This window comes from Anticarsia gemmatalis, chromosome 18 (assembly GCF_050436995.1).
Source record: "Anticarsia gemmatalis isolate Benzon Research Colony breed Stoneville strain chromosome 18, ilAntGemm2 primary, whole genome shotgun sequence".
NCBI lineage: Eukaryota > Metazoa > Arthropoda > Insecta > Lepidoptera > Erebidae > Anticarsia > Anticarsia gemmatalis.
The window spans coordinates 8567232-8587558 of NC_134762.1; the positions used below are offsets into that span (position 1 = coordinate 8567232).

At 34.5% G+C, this 20327-nt stretch overlaps 1 protein-coding gene across 2 annotated transcripts; it reads right to left on the bottom strand.

The window, feature by feature from the left end:
• Positions 1–75: 75 nt before the first annotated feature.
• On the bottom strand, positions 76–19937 carry ktub (Tub domain-containing protein ktub). 2 transcript variants are annotated; one of them, XM_076126064.1, is made up of 7 exons: positions 19752–19937; positions 19489–19612; positions 19282–19371; positions 11790–11974; positions 10129–10312; positions 7344–7543; positions 76–5450 (listed from the first exon to the last, which is right to left on the bottom strand). In XM_076126064.1, exons 1-7 carry the CDS (start codon positions 19785–19787, stop codon positions 5046–5048), a joined length of 1224 nt encoding a protein of 407 aa, XP_075982179.1. In that variant the 5' UTR covers positions 19788–19937; the 3' UTR covers positions 76–5045. The 2 variants fall into 2 exon arrangements, with proteins under 2 accessions (XP_075982179.1, XP_075982181.1); XM_076126066.1 differs by lacking the exon at positions 19282–19371.
• Between the last annotated feature and the right edge of the window lie 390 nt (positions 19938–20327).

Below are 20327 nucleotides of genomic sequence, written 5' to 3' on the forward strand. Positions count from 1 at the left end.
TAAATTCACAAGTTAAATGGACATTCTTATGAATTTTTACAAAAGACATTTTGTTATAAGAAGTTTTTTTATCAATTTACACAGTTATATTATTGAACATTCATCCTACTACATCTATACTAGGTCTAAAGACAGCTTTGCTTGTAAAAGTTGCCCTAAATACGTATTCTAAACATTTTCAAGGTGTAAAAAGCGATTTGTCATCTAGTAAAGGGGGGTAGTCGTTCTGTGCCTACGAAAAGCTTCAGGTACAAAATACATAGTAAACATGAAAATAAAAGGCACAAACATTTAACCTATCGTTACCAAAGGCACAATACACCAAAATTCATACTTTAGTATTTACAATTCTACTAAATGAAATTTTTCTTTTACGAAGTTGACCATTCAATCACTAAATTTTGATTGAATATGTGCATCTTGTTTACACTGGTATAGCAATCTCTACAAAAGTCTTTGCTGTTACAGCATCTCTTTCTTTCTTTTCCAATATTACTCTAAAAAATGAGATGCACATACTCATTAAATTCAACATGGTATAAAGAGTTCTACACATGACATTTAGTACTAGCAGAATCAGAACACGGCGCCTTCAAATATGTCTCACACGGCCTCAGCAACTGCTGAGCAGCTTTTTTTTTTATTGGAGTTTCCGGCCTTTCCAATATTACATACAAACACCAGTACTTTGGGTACATGTGTAGACCACATAACAACATGTTTGATTTCTAAAAATGTGATGATATTAATCACTATTGCTGGAAATGACACATGCATCAAAGATCAGTCATGTACAAATACATCAATGGATTGAGAAAGAGAACGGTTATAGAGAGGACAGGTGGAACAGGATTTTATATTGTAACATTAATTTAATTTGGAATATATTTAAATTGTTTAAGACTGCAAAAGCAGTTATTTTAACTGTTAAAATACAATGTTATTTAATGATATATTTACTTAGCCATAAGAAACAGTTTTACTCCGAAATAGAATACAAACAATTGAAGTAAACCTTAGTTACTTAGCTAGTTAGGTGGGTAGTTTCACAAAAGTATTGATTGGGTATTTGGCTCTTATAGCGGCAGCATTCGCTGAAAGAGGTCAGCCATTTGAGAAATTCGACAGTCTAGAACAATAATTAAAAAGCTGTAAAGTAATATTGAAAATGCTGTTTCTTATGGCTTTATATTAATGACTTTACAATAAGACAATTTACTTCACACAATCTACAAAAAAGCTCATGATATCGACGCGTATTTACCACACATTTTTCATTTATTTATTTATTTTACAAATTCATTTTTAAGTTTCCCCATTTAGCTATCTAAACACGTAACCTATTATAGGCACACATTTATTTATACTAATAGTTTTATAAACATTTGTTGAATATAAACAAATGTTTTTTTTTATTTATTCCAAAATTATTAGGGAGAAGGCAGTGGATAGAATGTAGAGTACATTATTGTCAAGTCTATAAATTAATAAATAATTAAAATTAAACGTAAATAATACTGGTGCGGTATAACTGGTTTATAGTTTATTCATGAAGAATATTATGATAGGTTCAGAACAAGCCATTTTCGTTTATGTGTGTGAATACAGCAACAAACCGTTGCGCAGAAGGTGGAAAACTAAGAACAAGAGACGTAGACGCTGTCGTTGTAACGTCTCCATCACCCACACTCCTTAAGTCTCTTGGTTTATTGCTATATTCAGACTCCAAATTAAATGGCATGTACTATGAAATTCTGTGAAGACAGCGCCTGTCGCTATTTTAATCGCAAAACATTCAATATATGCGACTGTTATCGCAAGCACATGAGTTTCGTGGTACAGAGTTCTCTAGTGACGTCGAAATCAATTTATTAGCTTCCTTCAACTCTTCATGAATAAACTATATCTAGAGAGGTCAACACAAATGATTGTAAAATATAGAGTTTAAAAAATAATTATAATCGCGTCTAAACAGCATGGCGTCGTTTAAGTGACTATTACAATATTATTGTTTCAATATTTAGAATAACATGTTGTTTTATTTTTTTGTAGTTAACCTCTTGCATACAAAAACGCTGATTCATTTTATTAATTTTTAACCGACTTCAAAAAAATGAGGTTCTCAATTTGACTGTATTTTTTTTTCTAGTAATTGCTTTCATATAATAGTATCGGTACGCATCCACAGAAGCGAGGCTCGGAAGATACGCACTTTTAAGCCTTGCATAAGTTCGGATCAAGTAAATAGTGTTTTGTCTTTATCACTTATAGATAGTTTCAAACTGGAATGAAAGGGACAAAACATTCACCAATTAATCCGTACTTTAATCTTTATACATAAGGTATCTGACTGTATCGTTATTGTGGTCATAATTAGTTTATTGTATTACGAAAGCGGCATTTTATTAATAAAATGAATCAGCATTTACAAAGTTTTCCAAATACCAATTCCAGAGCCTTAACAGTAAAAACATTTTATGACACCAAATTAACATCGAAATTCGCAATACTTAAATTAAATTGTGCTTTTTAAAGGACAAATTAGTGCTAAACTATAATATAAACTAAAACCTACGATGACTAGGACATAAACTAAGTCTATACGATGCTTATGTATAGTTTGTACATACTTGTTGGTTTGTATGGCAATAGATACCGGCGAAAATATATAAGACAGTGATATTTAGAAATATTGGGATTGAGTTGGAAATGCAGTATAGAAGAGGACATTTTGTTATGTGTTTTTTATGTGACATATGACCTTTTCGAAATGGCATATTCATCAATAGTTTAGGTTTTAATTGTTTATACAAGGCGGATACAATAGCAAGATTTATGCTCTTTTGAGATAATAACTTTACAGGGAATCGACGCATTCCACTTTTTAATTCGAAGAGAAATTGGAACAAGTTATTGACATGCTGGTTTGTTATATGTAGGCCTTTTATTCAGGCCACACAATTTTCACAGCTGCCATTAAGGTGGGTCTACGCTAGAGCAGCCGACCACGCTTTTAGAAGCGCATTCGTTCGAAGCTTGCGCTCATAAGTCAGTTCACACTAGACAAATTTATTTTCAGCTTGGGCTTAGATCTTTTAGCGTAGACCAGCCTTTACAGTTACTTTTTTTTCCACAGGATCAGAATTACAAATATGTTTTTTCAAATCAACTATTGTTGCATCAGTAAGCTGTCTTGTTATAATATGATTAATTACTATTTAAGTATATTAGAATCATAAATATCACTGTATTCGGAATATAGCTAATGTAAGACTTAATATAAATGTGTGCGTTGAATATGTTTGATATGCTGTGTGAATAGCTTAGAAGAACATTCTAGTAACAAAAAGACTTAAGTACCAAATCATGTCATGTCACTTAAGACTTTTTCCTACTGGTATTTATTATTTTTGCCAACAGATAAACAATATATTAATACTTAGTGAATCCACGTTAAAAAGAACCTGCTTTGTGGATCCTATAATTTTAGGGGGCCGTTCAATTATGTAAGAGAATTTTACAATTTGTCTTATTAAACAATCAAAGCTTTACTGGCTATATTAAAAAGCCACGTTAAAGATCTTCGAGCGGCTTGAACAACTTTGACCCTAACCATACGATAAAAAATTGTATTTAACACTTTCGCTGCCAGCAAACCTACTTAATGGGTTTTCTGAACCCAATCGGTGAGTTGCTGGCAACCAATGTGTTAAGTATTCTCACGTGATTTGAGTGTTGGCACTGAGACTGATGGTAACATTGCGGTTCCTTATGATATTATATTGACTCTTTCTTTTCAAAACAAGCGTTCGACTTGTAGACTTGAAATCTAAACTACCGACATCTAGTCATCAACATGCGTCGGCGTGTGTCCTTATTATAGTCAAAGTATACTTAAAAAATTTCTTACTAAAAATGAACGGCCCCTAGCTACACCTATTACGCACAATAGTGAATACACAAATATTATGTACATGCAAATACGAAAGCACAACACGTAATTCCATTCCAGGACCATCAATTTAATTGTATCTACATTACAAAATACATAAAAAACATTCCAAATAAGTACAAAATAAATTCTGCTTTTAATTTTCTAATTTGCGACATAAATTAATAGGAATATGATATTTCAATTTCCTTGGACCGCGGTAAATAACAACTAAATATTTAGGAATATGATCACATTTATAACATGCTAATAGAAATGTAATAAGCAAAATGTATAGCTTGATCAAGATCCCACCTAGTAGGTATATCTGTTAGTTATTCAATAATAAGAAAACTTGGTAACCCATAGTTAGCTTTCCAAACTCTAGTTACTTCAAGATTACTAATAGAAGAACTAAATAAAACTATTGGGCAATGAATTCGGACTCAGTAATCAGCACACAAATGGGTCTTTCAAGAAAGGTCTTATAAGGAAACCTCACTGCTTTTAAATGGATAGTAGAAACAAACAGGTAATAAATGTGATCATATTTCTTTCACTCTCTCCTAGCGTAGGCTTATATCGCGACTACACTACGGTTCGATCAACAAAGTCGATGAATAGCGAAAGACGAATAACACAACCTACATCACAGCAAGCACCGAAAAACTAAATTATGTGCGTTTGGTTTCAATAAATATACCATGGGGCTACGAAACAGGCCGAAAACAACCTTACGCTATACAAAATAAGGACCACATTGATATGTCTGTTGTTCAGACAAATACTGACAAATGTATATTTATGATTTGTGACTATTTATTATAATATTAAAAGGTTTAAGATGGCAGCGACAAATTGGCTTTGAAAACCTTTATTTCATAGTTTATACAAAATTTATTTAACCATTTTAATATTACAATAATGGCCGCTGCAAATTAACACGTACACGCTACGTATACGTGCACGCACGGAATGTAACGTACGAAATTCTATAGACAATCTGACAGTCTGAAATCTTTGCAGCGGCTATAAACGTTTTGAAACACGTACATTACAAAACTAAAAAATCTAATTAGCCACATGATTAAAGAAAAAAATAAATGCAAAACACTCATTCACAAGCAAGTTTACTATCAAACGAACTGAGAGCAATGCCGAACGCTTGCAGCGCACAAATGGGGTATCTAAAGTCCATAGTGAAAACATCCTCTGAGATACGTCCGAATTGCATCACTACGTAATCTGGTTCAGAATCATGGACTATTTGGAAATTCTTTACACTCGCCTGTGTTACTCTTCCATGGAAGTTGAGCACGTAGGATTGTGTTTCGTCGTTCCAGACTGGTGTTTTGTTGTGTAGTACTACGATGTCGTCTAATGTTTGACTCTTCCATCGTTCTAGGAGAGTCTCGCTGTCGTCCTGAGGAGCGATCGTGACGCGCTGTCGGTCGGGAGTCATGCCTGGGAGAATGACCGTCATCTTACGTGGACCTTTGAAGCCGAGCACGTTTGTATCCTGTAAATATATGTGTAAATTTTTAATTAATATTCTTTATGTCAGTTTTACCTTCTGTATGCTGAAATACTAAAGTTTTATTACAAGTTCATACATACTATAATGCGAAGTCTTTTTCCCCGACCTAATAATTAGACAGAAAAACATTGTCATAAAAATGAACATCTAATTAATGTCGATCGATATTAGACCATATCAGTAACTGCCAGTTCCTAAATTTACCCATAAGCTGTTCTATAAGGTATCTGACTTTACAAATTTACTAATAAATGTATATGGCAGTCACATTTTTTCCCTTAAAATAGACTTATACAATAAAATCAACTTTTATAAACGGCTATTATCTCTACTCATTTACGTCAAAACGCCTGATTAAAAACCCAATTTAATTAGCCTAAAACAGTTTGAAGTACACTAATATTGACTTCATAACGTCCGTACAGTGTAAGTGATTGCTCGATCGCTTAATGGATTACAAGGGCCACCGGTGACCGTAAACAAATACAAAGCTCTATTAAAATTTTACATCGCTTCCTTTTAATTGAGTCGCGAATAAATTGCTACCTATATTGGGTTATGTGATGGACTCTCTATGGTAGTGCTTATGTGATTGTAATATTAATTGTTATAATAGAAGTCGAGCTATTTGAAGTAGGATTGACTTCAAGGAATTATTTTGACTAGTTTATAAGATTCTACGTGTATTATATTAATGGTAAAAGTTTTAACTAAAAATGGTTTTTTTTAAACTATCTATAAAATCTATGTCATTGTACGCTTTGTAGCTATTATTTTCCTTTCCAGAAAATAAGTGTTTTTTTTCTGTAAGGCACGGTTGCAACGCAGATTCCATTTATATGGGTAGTCTAGTAGTATTTGTGATGATTAACTACATGATTAGTCTGTTTCACTTGTCATCACTAACAGTTATTAACCCATGTCAAAATACTTCATTCGACTTAAAGAACTTTGTCATTATGTGAACCAATACAATTACATTAAATGTGCGACTCTACACCAACGCATATATGACGTATACTTCATAAACATAAAACTGTATGAAAGATGACAAATAAAAACAATATTATAAGGAAACTTTGACCGCAAGTGGGTCATCGTCATACTGAACAGATAAATTGACCACATAGCACAAAACTAATGTGGTTTGAGCTTTGTTTATTAACAAATTGATATTCTGAACTATTTACCTTCCACAGTAATTTTGTTGGTCATGGAAACTTGAGTCATAGATTTCGGCGACTCATTTGGTTTACACAATTCAAGTTAAATGAGGTCGTAATTTTTGGAAGTTTCAAATCATCATCAAACTCACTGAGGTTGCTATGTTCTACCGCCTTTCCCGACTATTTACAAACATGGAGAGATTCAAACCAAAAGAAATAGAAGCCACATATAGCCTTTACATTCCCAGTGTAACCAGATCCTGTGTACAACCTGTGTTTTCAATCGAAACACTTACATTATACGCTCATTACATTACACAATTTTTCATGAGATTTAGATCAGGTTACTTGATAGAAAGTTAGAACTCTTAGAATTAACCGAGTGACACCTTAATCATCCACTTTGCTTTAGTAACTAAGGAGAGTTTTTTAACACTGCTAAGTCATAATATTGAGATTAACATCGTTAATAGCCGAACGAGGTGTAGGCAAAGGATGTATGCCAAAATACATCCTTTGCCTACACCTTCGAATACAATATGCGTGACATAATGTATGTATGACAAATTAGCTACTTATTTGAAAGGGTGGCAGGAAATGGCTAATGATAGAGACCGTTGGAGAAATTTGGCGGAGACCTTTGCCCAACAATGGGACAGTATAGAATTTAAAAAAAAGTATGTAATACAAAGTCTTTAAATCTACTTACATAAACAACAGCAGCGAGCTCATGCCTGGTGTGAGCATGGTCATGTTTCCTCCACGCCTTGCCATTGTCGTACACCGTGAACGCAGTGCCGAGGAGATTGGAGCGCAGTTTACCCGCGAAACTGTCCGCCGTGCGCGTCAGCTCAGTAGGATCCGTTGATATTAGGTAGTTTGATGTTGCTGACTTCTTGCGCTTGCGGGCTGGAAAGATATAAAAGATTATTACTGACAACATTGAGGGGTCACAGGGGTCGTCTTCTAAACAGTCTAACAGTCCAAACGTCTTCAAAACATGATGTTTTAAAATGACGAAAGGGACTAACCTTCACGACACAGGGAATCCTAGTGTGAAGACCAGTGATTGCTATATAAGATAATGTATGAATTTCTGCACAATATAATATTTTGTACTTGTATTTGTTTTTGACGAGGTTTTGAGGTACTTATTTAAATGAGTAGAAGACACAGATCTAAACGTTTCGAAAGATATAGAGAGAAAGGTAGTGTGACAGTACAGGAGGGTAGCAAAAAAAACGTTTAAAAAATAATAGTACTCATTAGAATTCGCAAACCAGAAACTACAGCATGTATATCTATGGCTTACGTATAAAACTGGGATCGCAGGAACCTGCGTTAATGCGAAACTGATTTATATATTTAGTGTGCAATTTCTCACTTGTAAATGTAAAATTTACGTTTGTTAAGCGCTTAGAGCGTTCATACGCGACCCCTTGTTACACGTCATAGCAATTCGCGTCTCATCTCTCTGCATTGCAAATTCGTAACACACTGTTAAGCCTGTTTTGTGGTCGTAAATATTGTAGCAAGCGGCGTTCATCAACACATACCCCCGTGGGAATAAGACGAGATAATATTATGTATCACTTTATAACCGTTTTGAACAGTTACGCAGAAAGATATTTTTTCTTTTGCAGACAACTATTTAAGTTTCTTCTTACACAATTACACTACCTGCCCTTTGCTGGGCAAAGGTCCTTCCTGGAGGAGGAAGGGGTTAGGCCTTAACTCCACTACGTCAAGTGTGGATTGGGGACTTGGCATGCCCTTAAAAAATGGTTAAACAGATTTTAGGCATGCAATGTTTAGTCACGATGTTTTCTTTCACAATTTTATACTATTTTAGTTATTCGATTGTGAACGCGATAGTAATGTACAGTCTAGCAGATTTTACCGGTCCTTATTTCGTCGCGTCTAAGACCCGTTCACATCAAACACACACCAAACATCAAACATTGTGTACAGCTCGCGACAGTTTAAAGTTATTAACTTTTTAGTGCTAAACTCGACGCAATAAGGAATTAAAAAAATGCAATTTTATTCTACGTATCCGTTGAAACAAAGTTGTCACCACCAGACTGGTTTTTGAAATAAAAAAAGTCATTTACAGCTAGGATTCCAACAGCATTGAGCTAGTCGAACTAGTTTTGTTTCATTAAACTTGAAACAAATAACAAAATACGGGTTGGAAAACTTAACTGGTTTTCTATTTAAGAAGAAATAGATACGAGCTTCCTTTTTTGTAACGATTTAGGTCGCGAACTATTAGTAGCAAAGAAACCTGTGATCCATTTGTCTAAGAATATAGGACTTATTCATTGATAGGCACTAGGTTCATTGATAGGTACTTACAGGTATTTTTAACGTACTTTTAATGGAGCTAGGGTGCCTAAATACCTTTTCTACATTGCATTAGGCAGGTACGCAAACGTACACGTATACGTGCACGTACAAACACACACGTACGTTTTACTGTAATCTTAAACATTCTAGATGTGACGTCACACTGCTTATTATTATGGATCACAATTTCGTAACTTAATCCGCTCTTTTGTACCTTCTGTTTCATCAGTCACGTCATATCATAAAATTAATTTAGTAATTTCTAAAGTTAAAGACATTCACATATAAGGTTAACAACTTGCTAATAACACCAGTATTAATAACATAATACACATATATGAGAAACAAACAGCGAAAGGGCGTCAATGATCATCAATCACAATAATCACTATTTAATCGTCGGCCTCTAACGACTGTATTTACATATCGCTATTGGATACGAATGACGTATGCTGACATTAAGCTTTACCACGTTCTATTCCCGATGGGGTAGACAGAAGTGGTAAAAAAATTTAATGCCTGATTGATCTCACCAGGTATAAACTGCTTCTGTGGCGGAGTTGGTAGTGTAACCAACTGGTGATCATGAGATCCCAAATTCATTTCCCAGATCTGACTGAATGTTGTTGGTATTTTTTTTTATTTATATAAGATTATTCTCAATAGAGACTCAGACTTTGGTAGCGTGAGATATGAGAAATGTGTTATCGGGTTTTTATTTGACCATTTTTAGTAAAACCATAGATTTGTGTAATTTATCGGGTAAATTGGTATAGGTTCAAGCCCGTCCGATGCCTAATATACACATGACTGATAAGGGGATATTTGGCAAGATATGTTTGATAAATGATAACCGTAAAATAATCGAATAATGAAACTTGTGTCAGCCGATGACAATCGAGGTTGTGATTCTTTATGACCTAAATATTTTTCCGCAAGCTTATTTTTACTTAGTTTTAAGTTATAGAAAAGACGTTAATAACAAACTAATATTCCCAACAATTGAGATATAAACTATGGATTTAAACCCTACTTGAACCCTCGACATAATTGCTCAAACAAAGTACTAAATGAACACATAGACCAGTTTTTCTCGGCAATCTGCACGAAAAAGTCGCTAAAACAAGCTATATAAACAAACTCACCAGCCAGCAAGAACACTTTCTTCCCATAATCCTTCTCGAGATGTAGAAAGTAGGTCGGGTAGAGCCCCCGGTCCATCCCCTTGCGGTCGCGTGCTATCCTGCACTTGTACAGTGTGCCGTGTTTCGCTGGTGTCACTACGAACGTTTCCACTGCACCTTCGACTGAGCCTTCGATTTCTGTTGGCTGTTGAAAATATGATTTGTGAGCATTTAAACTTGCATGTTTATCTATACTAATATTATAAAGCTGAAGAGTTTGTTTGTTTGTTTGTTTGTTTGAACGCGCTAATCTCAGGAACTACTGGTCCGATTTGAAAAATTCTTTCAGTGTTAGATAGTCCATTTATAGAGGAAGGTTATAGGCTATATATCATCGCGCTACTACCAATAGGAGCAGAGTACCAGTGAAAAATGTTACAAAAACGGGGAAAATTTTTAACGCTTATGTAACGCAAGCGAAGTTGCGCGGGTCAGCTAGTTTTGTTATAGTATGCAGGAGTTTAGGGAATCGGGTTGCGATTACAGTGTAACTTGAGCTGAAATGTAAAGTATTGTTTGTAAGTTCTAATGTAAAATGCATCTTCATGTTCCTGGATAATTTAAACAGGTACTTATTAATATACACAAACGCCAAGGTATGAATTATTACTGTTTGTCATATAGAAAAACAAAACTATCACAATCTTTTACCTAAAGAGTTTTCCTGAAATATAAATTCACAAAAAAAATGGGTAAGTACATAATAAAACTTAATAATATCACAAATAAGAAAAAAACCGGAAGACACAACGAATATTTATAAAGTTAACAAAATTAAAAGCAAGGATACACACATTACACACACTTATCCTCATTTTTGGAAACTCTATCTCAACTAGGAATCAAACTCCATACACTAGTGTAAAACGACGAAACCACTGATAACTTTCGAAGTCGACTGTCTTACACCGTAATATAGTACACAATGAATCTTAAAAGGAAAATCCAACTAAGTAATAACGATAGGCAAATAAACAAGGAAATAATTTAGTATAACAATAATAATTCATTTTTTTATAAGACGAAACATGGTGTCTTCTACTTGACTAAGCGCAATTTTAACAAACAACTGTTCTATTAAAACTAATTGGATTCAATATTTTAAAATGACAATTACTATTGTGTACTGAGTACTAATACATTATGTACTCCTTCAATAAAGCTGCCGATTATATTTGGCAAAAAGCACATTTTCAGTTAGATATTTATGTTAAAGAACTGCGAATTCTTCGAAAGAAACCTAGAATAAAGGTCAGCATCAGCTGAAGAATTGCGTAGACGCATAATAATGACCCAAAAATATTTAGGAGTCACCATCGCCCTACAAGCCCGTTCCTATGTCAAAATCAAAGTCCAGTATGTCTCGGAAAGACTGCATCAAAAAAAGTTGCTAACTCTGCTTTAACAACTGGTGCAGATAACAGCATACCTATAAAGCTGAAGAAAAAAGAACAACCAATATTTTAGTAAAGTCTCAGCTAAGAGTAATTTTTCCATACTCAAGACTTTTCCAGAAACAAATTTTGCTTTTGGACAGTAACGTATGAATATTTTGTCATTCACCATCACCTGCCGATTACAAAAATTTGCCTACAATCTTATCTACATTGACAATTTCTCACCTCATTCCCCTGCGTAGGCGACAGATCCCTCCTGGGCCGGGCGAGGGGCGCGACAGCTGCGTCCGCGCACACGTCATCGGTGCTCGCGTCACGGCCCACGCTGCACACCGGCACGCTTTCCTCCTCCTCCTCCCCACTTCCATCCCCCTCGCCCACCGTTAGAACCTCGATTTGATTGCCTAGCTCTGCAAATTACAATAGCCTTTTCAGTATCTGGATAATTTTATATTAAGTTTGGATAGCTGTAAGTTTTGTTATGTAGAGTAGACTGTAGTACGATATTTATAGAGCTAATGTGTTTCATTCTGTGTTTTTCACACTGAGTAGGTATAATTTGTTGGGATTTGGTAGAATCGAAAAAATCGAATATGAATTAAAAGATCAGCTGCAGCATTCGGAAAAAAGCTACATCGAGCGCTAAATTGTCATATCATTTTCGCTCGTTTTCAACACTTCTTATTACTTTTATAGAAATCTGAGTAAGTACACCAGTCCTGAATCTGAGTCTGAAAATCTTAGCCCCAAAGTAATAGAATGAGTTGTCATTGACATAATAAATAATTCTATTTAACGGTTCATTAGCTACAATTAGCGTAAAACAAATTGTGTATTTCATTGTCAAACTACTGGAAACAGCCTCGCTCTTATTTTAATGACGTTTACTACATTCTGGGAGATTTCGTGACGTCACAATTTACTTGTCGAACGCTGTAGGTAGTGTTTTGTTTACTGTACTACTGATTTGTGGTTTATTAAAGCTTTGTTTTTCCCTTAATGGTTGACACAACGCAAACTGAGTCATGTAACCGCAGTTCAAGTAGTTATTCTAATGTCTCAATTCATTCAACATTGACTCAACAGTCGCGTTTACGGAAACGTGGATTCTTTCATAGAGAAGCTGTATTATTGTAGCAGAAATTATTTTAATAACAACGGAATTGTAGAGTATAAGAGTCAAGTCCACATAAATATCGCATGATGTCACAATAAGAAAGAAAGATAGAAAGTACAATCAAATACGCAGCTGCAGCAAATATGGCCTTAGTTTCCCGCGCAAAATCTGCACGACCATAAACAATTTAATATGGGGCCGAAATTTTCATCGTCAGGTAACTTTATTTGATGAATAAAATTGGTATGCGTTTCGAAAGAATCTTAATAGATTGTCTAATGGCTATCAAAAACATAAAAGTTTGTTAACCTATCTCTTTCAACGTTTCAGCAAACGTCTTTTCGTATCCAGCCATCGTTAGTAGTCCATAGAGGCTGAAGTGTGAAGGTGGTTAGGTCACGCAACCTTATTATTAGCCTGAATTATCATCGTCAATCCTTGGCCTAAAAACATAGTTTTCTAGCGATTTTGGCGCCAATCTTGAAGTAATCTTGCTGTCAATCTTATAGAGAAGTAGCGGGTTAATTAAATCCCGGGCTTCATTAAGCACTCTTCCTTTTTGTAGTTAATTAACTTTAATTAGTTTTGTAGAGAATTTTGTTATACTTTGTTTGTTAAATCTGCTAAGCTTTTACGATAAAACATATTTGAATGAATGAGGAGTTTGTAAATACGCATAAACCGTCAAAACAAACATCGATTCATTGCCTTCGAAACAAAAATGAGAGATATTTTAGCTAGTGTTCAACCTTATTTATAAAAAGCACAATAAAAACAATGTGCGTACGTGACTGTACATAAAACTTTCGGAAACATATATTTCCCTTTTACTCAGTAAGTGGAGCAGTCATAATTACACTTTCTGATAACAAATCGAATCAGTCGGTAGTTGTTGAATAAATAAACAATAATTCACACGCTCCACTACTCCACTTGTACGGGTTATGGGCGTATTTCCTACGTACGTAACGAAAGAACGACACATTTGACAGCGAAATCGATCTAGCTGTATTTTCTAGGCCGAACTCGAATAACAAGCGGAGTTCTTTAACTATTGCACTTAGTTATACTTCTTGACGGAAGAACTAGTAAGTATACATTCACAGAATAGTTACTGTTGACTTCATTACTCTTATAGCCCCTTTCACAAAACAAACATCTTTCTTCACTATGTTTTAGAAGGCTCTATCCAAAAATAAACTAAAGCTTTAATATAGAATCGTAGTTCAAAGTTCTTCAAAGCATTTTAAATGTACTTATGTCAACACGTCAACATTAAAATTCCCACACATTATAGAATTCTCCATTCTTTATAGGAACTACGGCATTTCATTCCCAAAATTTTAATACACGTGGAAAACTAGTACTTAATTAAGGTTACATTTTAAGAACTTTCCACACATACACACAGTCGAGCTTATCGTTAACACGCAACAGTTTCAAACACCGACGGTTGTATAGCGACTAACTATAATACTGTACGCAATAAACGGTATATTCCATTGCTGCCAGCGAGTGCGCATGCTTTTTCATGTCTTGGACAAAGGTTAGGTGCTACCAGACGACCGACGCCATAGTGGCAAGACGCCATAGCAGTTAGCCAAAACACTAAAGATAATAATATGGGGCATTTACACCCAGTTTATTGGTGCCCAAATTGGCGAAGACGACACAAGTGTTATCTATCTTAAGTAAACTACGATATCAGATAGAAAAACGTAGTATTGTATCAGGCTGGTAGGTAGGGTAAAGCACCCAGTAGTCAGCCCCCAACCAGTAGTCAGCCTTTACGGGCTTTATATCCATATAATTAGTGTCGAAAATAGTAAAGACCAATAAAATAATCATTAATCGAATCTGTATAATCTTATTGACTAATATGCACAATTACGATTCGATAGCATGGCAGGTTAACGTGTTACACTCATTCTTATGAACTGCCATCAAAGACATGGCCAAAAACGTCGCCATTGCTATTTTTTTGTTAAGGATTCGTGTTTTAGTTTTTGGCATGTTTTTAAATGAATTTAATGCAATATGGAACGAATTGATATTTAATGCTAGTATTTAATAGTTTATCTTCGATAAAATCATGCATTGCAGGCGTTTTATTTGTCTTTTGTATTATAAATTAACGTGGCCGACTATTGGGTTTCCAAATTATGAGGTTGATCCAGTACTCGGCCATGAGTGGCTGACTACTGGTTTTTTTGCAATTCTCATATATGTGGTTGAAATTAACAGGGCGAATAGTTCTCAATTTAACTATTGCGTTGAGCTAAACTCTTCTAAGACAAAAATAGTATTTTACCAGTAGTCGGCCGCATATAAAGTCAGTGAATTACATGAGGCCGACCATTAGACCTACATATCCCATAGTCGGCCGTCAGTTTTGCTAAATGAAATTGGGTCTTAAATCCTTTCATTAAGGTTCAAATTTGTGGACGGCTATGTTGGCACAAAACTTAGTTACTTGTTTTCGAATAGTATCATATCAAAATGACCAAAAGATCTGTATAAAGAGGAATAATTGTCATGTGCTATGGTGGCGATCAAAAATGTTATGAAAATCATGGAAACGAGTCGAGTACTTGGCATTTCACACATTATTATGACACTAAAAGTACGAAATCGTTTAATAGTCGCACTAATGCCCCGTACCATTAAGCTAGACTAAGTGCACTCCCAAAAACAAATGACTGCCCTAAGAAACTGGTCACGATATGCTGGAATCAGCTTCCAGTTTCACCGGATGCAGCTGAATACCAGTGTTTTACATGGAGCAACTGCCTATATGACCTCCACAACCCAGTTACCTGGGCTATACCACGACTATCATAAGACTGGTTATCAGATTTTCAAGCTTCTGACTAATGGCAACGATTGCCAGAGATCCTTGAATGCCCGCCGGGACCTACAATTTACCATGCCTTCCGAAACACGAAGGAATTTGGGAAATGAGAAAAGAAAGGAATGATACCAGTTACTTCTATCATCTACCTTCTATTTCCTAGCCTACCATTGACTTATGTATCAACACATATCAAGAAAGCTAAAATAGTTTTATAGAAGAGAGCATCTTTTGTAGAGTGGGGAGAGTTGAGAAACAGAAGGAATTAAGGAACAGAAAATAAACTTTTATCGCTGTGAACCGTGTGAAGAAAGATTGACTAGAAAACATTTAGAAATCAATTACCTAAGTGCTAATAACTATAAATTAAAATCTTGAAAACCCCCGATTTCACAATATATTTTTTTATTTCATACTTTTTATAGGTTGGTGGTTAGGTTAAGCCATTCTAACTTTCCCACCACCAGCTTTCTCAGCATACGAAGCCATTTGAGACCCCGTCCGAGTAAATTTGCAGACAATCGGTTAATCTCCCCACTTTAACCCACTACAACTTTTAAACGGCTCCACCGATTTTCATCAAACATGTCTAAAAACACTCGCACATATGTCACCTTTAATTTTAAAAAAACTAAATTGAAATCACTGCATCCTTTCGGGAGTTATGATGCCATAGACAGACAGACACACAGACAGACACGTCGAACCTTATAACACCCCTCTTTTTGCGTCGGGGGTTAAAAATTAATGGATGTATAAATTGTACAGCATGGTATTATTGCAAATGTGCTTTATTTCCTGGAGATTTCAATAAAAATATATTTAAAATAGAACATTTGTATTGAGTAAGTAAGAGGCTGACTACTGGGTAAGACATGGCTGACTAGTGGCGAAATGGGGCTGACTACTGGTAAAAAGTGCCATATTTTGTTTAATGTGGATTTTTTCCATAATAATCTTATGAATATGATATTTTGTTATTTTTTTCTTAAAGTTTAATAAATTACCTTTCATACAATGACTAATGATTTTACATCTAGTTGTAAATGTTAAAAATATGGCTAAATCAAATTGACATTTTCACTAAAAGGCTGACTACTGGGTGCTTTACCCTACCTTTCGATCGGCAATCGAATTCGACGCATCTCTAGCAAAATATCTCAATTATCATCGTTAAGACGCAAGACATAGGTATTTTCAGCTCCCAAAAACACGTTTCTACGTTTATAAAGAAGTTGTTTTAAGCTTCAAACTGTCAATTAGCGTTATCGTGCTACTGAGGCAAGTGTAAACAAGTAGGTATAAAGCGCTTAGCACTGTCGAGAATTTTTCACGTAGTTGAACAAACTCGAGAAGCTAACAGCGGAATAAATAGCATTACAGCAGGCTGTCGAAACATTTTTAGAACAGAACACGATCTTTTTGTCCTCTGAGTAATAAAAGCCTTTAAAGAACCTTTGTTTTAAAGCGAGAAAAAAAATAAGAAGCTTAAAAAGAGACTGTATATTACCACTACTAGATTTTGAATTCACTACAAAACATTTTTTTATTTAATACTTCGACCTTTTACTAAATTGACTAATATTTCCCGAAAACTGGGCGACAATTCCGCGTGGTAGATTGATTTTTGGACTGATCGGGACAGATCGGGCAAAATCGGGACGTCGGGCAATGCTGTGTGTACTATAGTGAATCACCCTCCTAATAACATTCCTATCAATAAACTCAAGTACTCTAGAATATTACTCACGTTGATTACTATATGACTAATGTACGTATACATAATTTATGCAGCAAGTCCGTTGGCTGTAAGTTTTGTAAACACACTCGAGGTCAGAGGTTTCTCTATTGTACATACTTGTGCTTAGTTTGACTTTAAAGTAAGTTATTTCTGTAAAATGCCGAGTTGAGAATACTGGGTCTATTTCTGAATGGCCTTTGGAAATGTCAGAAGGCTTTTCATTAAAGCATTTAATTATAACACAGCTTTCTAACTATACATAATTTAATTAAACGTGGTTTCCCTCTGCAGGGCTTTAGCAGCGAATTTAAACTGATTTTTCTGCAAGTCGACGTTTATTTTTACGTGCGATGGTTTTCGTGGATACCGTTTTAGTTTTATCTCGTCAAACTGAACTAATAATTGTATACGAGTCTGACAAATACAAAAAAAACGTGTCTGATTGTAACAAAAAGATTAAAATCAGACAAAGCCAAATTTCATAGAGGATTGAATACACAGAATCTAAAATTGGGCTGAAAGGATTTTTTCTGCAAGCTGAATAAATCAGTCATTTGGTGGACATAAAACCTAGATCTAGAATTAAATTAAATAACATATAACTATTTCAAAAATACTGACCTTGTCAACAGTATCTGTGTTAAACTAGTTAGACAAAAAGTCATGAATGGATAATGTTTTGTTACCTATTATACCATTCAAAGCTGATTCATGTAAATCAAAAATGTTCCATGACAATAATACAAGGCTAAGAATACAATACATAGGTACAATGTATTACAATCCTTGAATTTTCTATTGCAAATGTAGCAGTTTTTGTATGATTGTACAGAAGGTTTTTTTATAATTATGTTATCACTGAAGTCTGTATTAATATTATAAACTACCTGCCACTGGCTATTGCACCCATGAGGAATTTGGTGTTCTCTTCTTTACAATATTTTTAATTGCTGCTCCACTCCTATTAGTCATAACTCATAGTGTGTTGTTACATTGCCTATAGCCTATCTCGATAAATGGACTACATTTTTTTCAATTCCGACCAGTAGTTCCTGAGATTACACATTCAAACAAACAAACAAACAGTCCATTAAACTCTTCAGCTTTATTTTATTAATATAGAAGCATAGGCAGGAAAGTAATTTGTCTTTTACAGCTTAATTAAATTCATAGTATTCTATTTTCACTTCTATATTCTCTAAACCATAATACATTTCCCAAAAGTCAAATATTATTTTTATGTAATGTATTACAAGTTTTTGTTTATGCTGTAAGCCTTCACTTCTCTATAAATTCCTAATACTTCTTGATTGATTGTTCACAGCATAAAAAAGATCCAGACAAGTCTCAATCAAATAATTCTTCAATGCCAGCTGTGCAAAATTTCTACATTTAGCCATTAACACTATTAGGCACAGTTAAAAAAATATAATTTAATTAACAAAGTTGATTTTTTTGTGAATTCAATAATACAACTTTATTTAAATTATAAATATTATTTATAACTAAACTGTTGTTTTTATAAGGAGAAGGTTTTTCCTGTGTTTTCCCTGCAACTAGGAATCTTATAGCATAACTAGAACATTTCTAAGAAATTCCATATTTTTATCCTGTCAACATATTATGGTAATTGCTTTAGTTTAGTAGTTATTCTATGAGTAATATAAACTTAGAAGTTCTTTTTTACATCTTGTTCAAAAACGCTAGGCTCCGTCAAGTCAATCACATGATACATCACTTACAACATAATGACTTAAAAGTCTTGCCTAAATTTGTTATTGAAAGCTTTCACCTCAATAATCTCATTTGTGATCAGTAGATACATACTGCCAGCGAGGTATTCTATTTAATTAATTAGTCTCCGAGAAAACCGGGACTTCTCCGATGTGAACATTATGTAAATGAGTATATAGTAAACACACTGATCAAACATGCTCATGTAAAGTAATGACAACAGAGACAAGCAAGTAAATGTATAGTAAGAAAATGTAAGCGCAGCTGTACTTACCATCATACGTTGATATTCTATTTGTTTGGAGGGGTATTACTTGGTCCGGATTGACTGGCGACATAAGAAATTGCATCGGGCCATCATAGCCTGTTATGAAAGGAAAAGAAAATGCGCATAACGAAAATATACATCAAAAACCATGCATGAGTCAACTAAACATTGAGAAATCCAATAAAATACGATGTCTTATGGAGATCTACTTACCATGAAGCTCCCGGGAGCGGCTGCCTGATATTGGACGTTTTGCTGAGCCTACCCGTAAGTCATTCGCTTGGACCATACCAGAATTCTGGCGCTTCTGCTTCATCTTCTGTTCCATCAATTGGCGCTAAAAAATAAACACTCACTTTACAATATCCATACCGAAACACTGACTATTTTATCAATACTATCCTCCGCGCACAGTATGGAATATATTACACAGAATTATTGGTTTAATTTTTTAAAATAAATTCAAAATCACTCACTTGCTGTTCGATTTTTTGATCTCGCGTTGATGCCATGGTCGAGCGTGTTATTTATCTTGTATTTAATTTTAACTAGACCGCACTACAGTTTAATTGTAAACGACTTAACTTTTATTTTAAAATTCAATACAATAATTGGCATTTTGTAAGCTCATTTTTTGTTTATAAATCATCTTGCCTACCGTTGCCCAGGAAAATAGTGTTGTCAGCTAGCAAATTCATTATGATAATTTTTTACTTTTGGGACAAAATATTACCAGTATACAAAATTGTAATAATAAGTACGTTCCCTGTCAAAATAAAATTCCTTACCCCGAATTTTATTAACATTTTGGCAAATCGTAGGTAGTTAGTCGTTTAGGTACAAAGATTTTTACCGCGAAGCTATAAGATTAAAAAAATCTTAAGATTGTCTTTCTTAATTTTTTTCCTCATAGAAGTAGGTAAGGAAAATTCTTCATATTTCTCAAAATATTTGATGGAATGGGTACCGACTTTACACCATGAAATGTAGTTACTTAACATGTTTTTTCAGGCACCTACTTATTAACGTACTATTTTAAAACGGAAAACGGT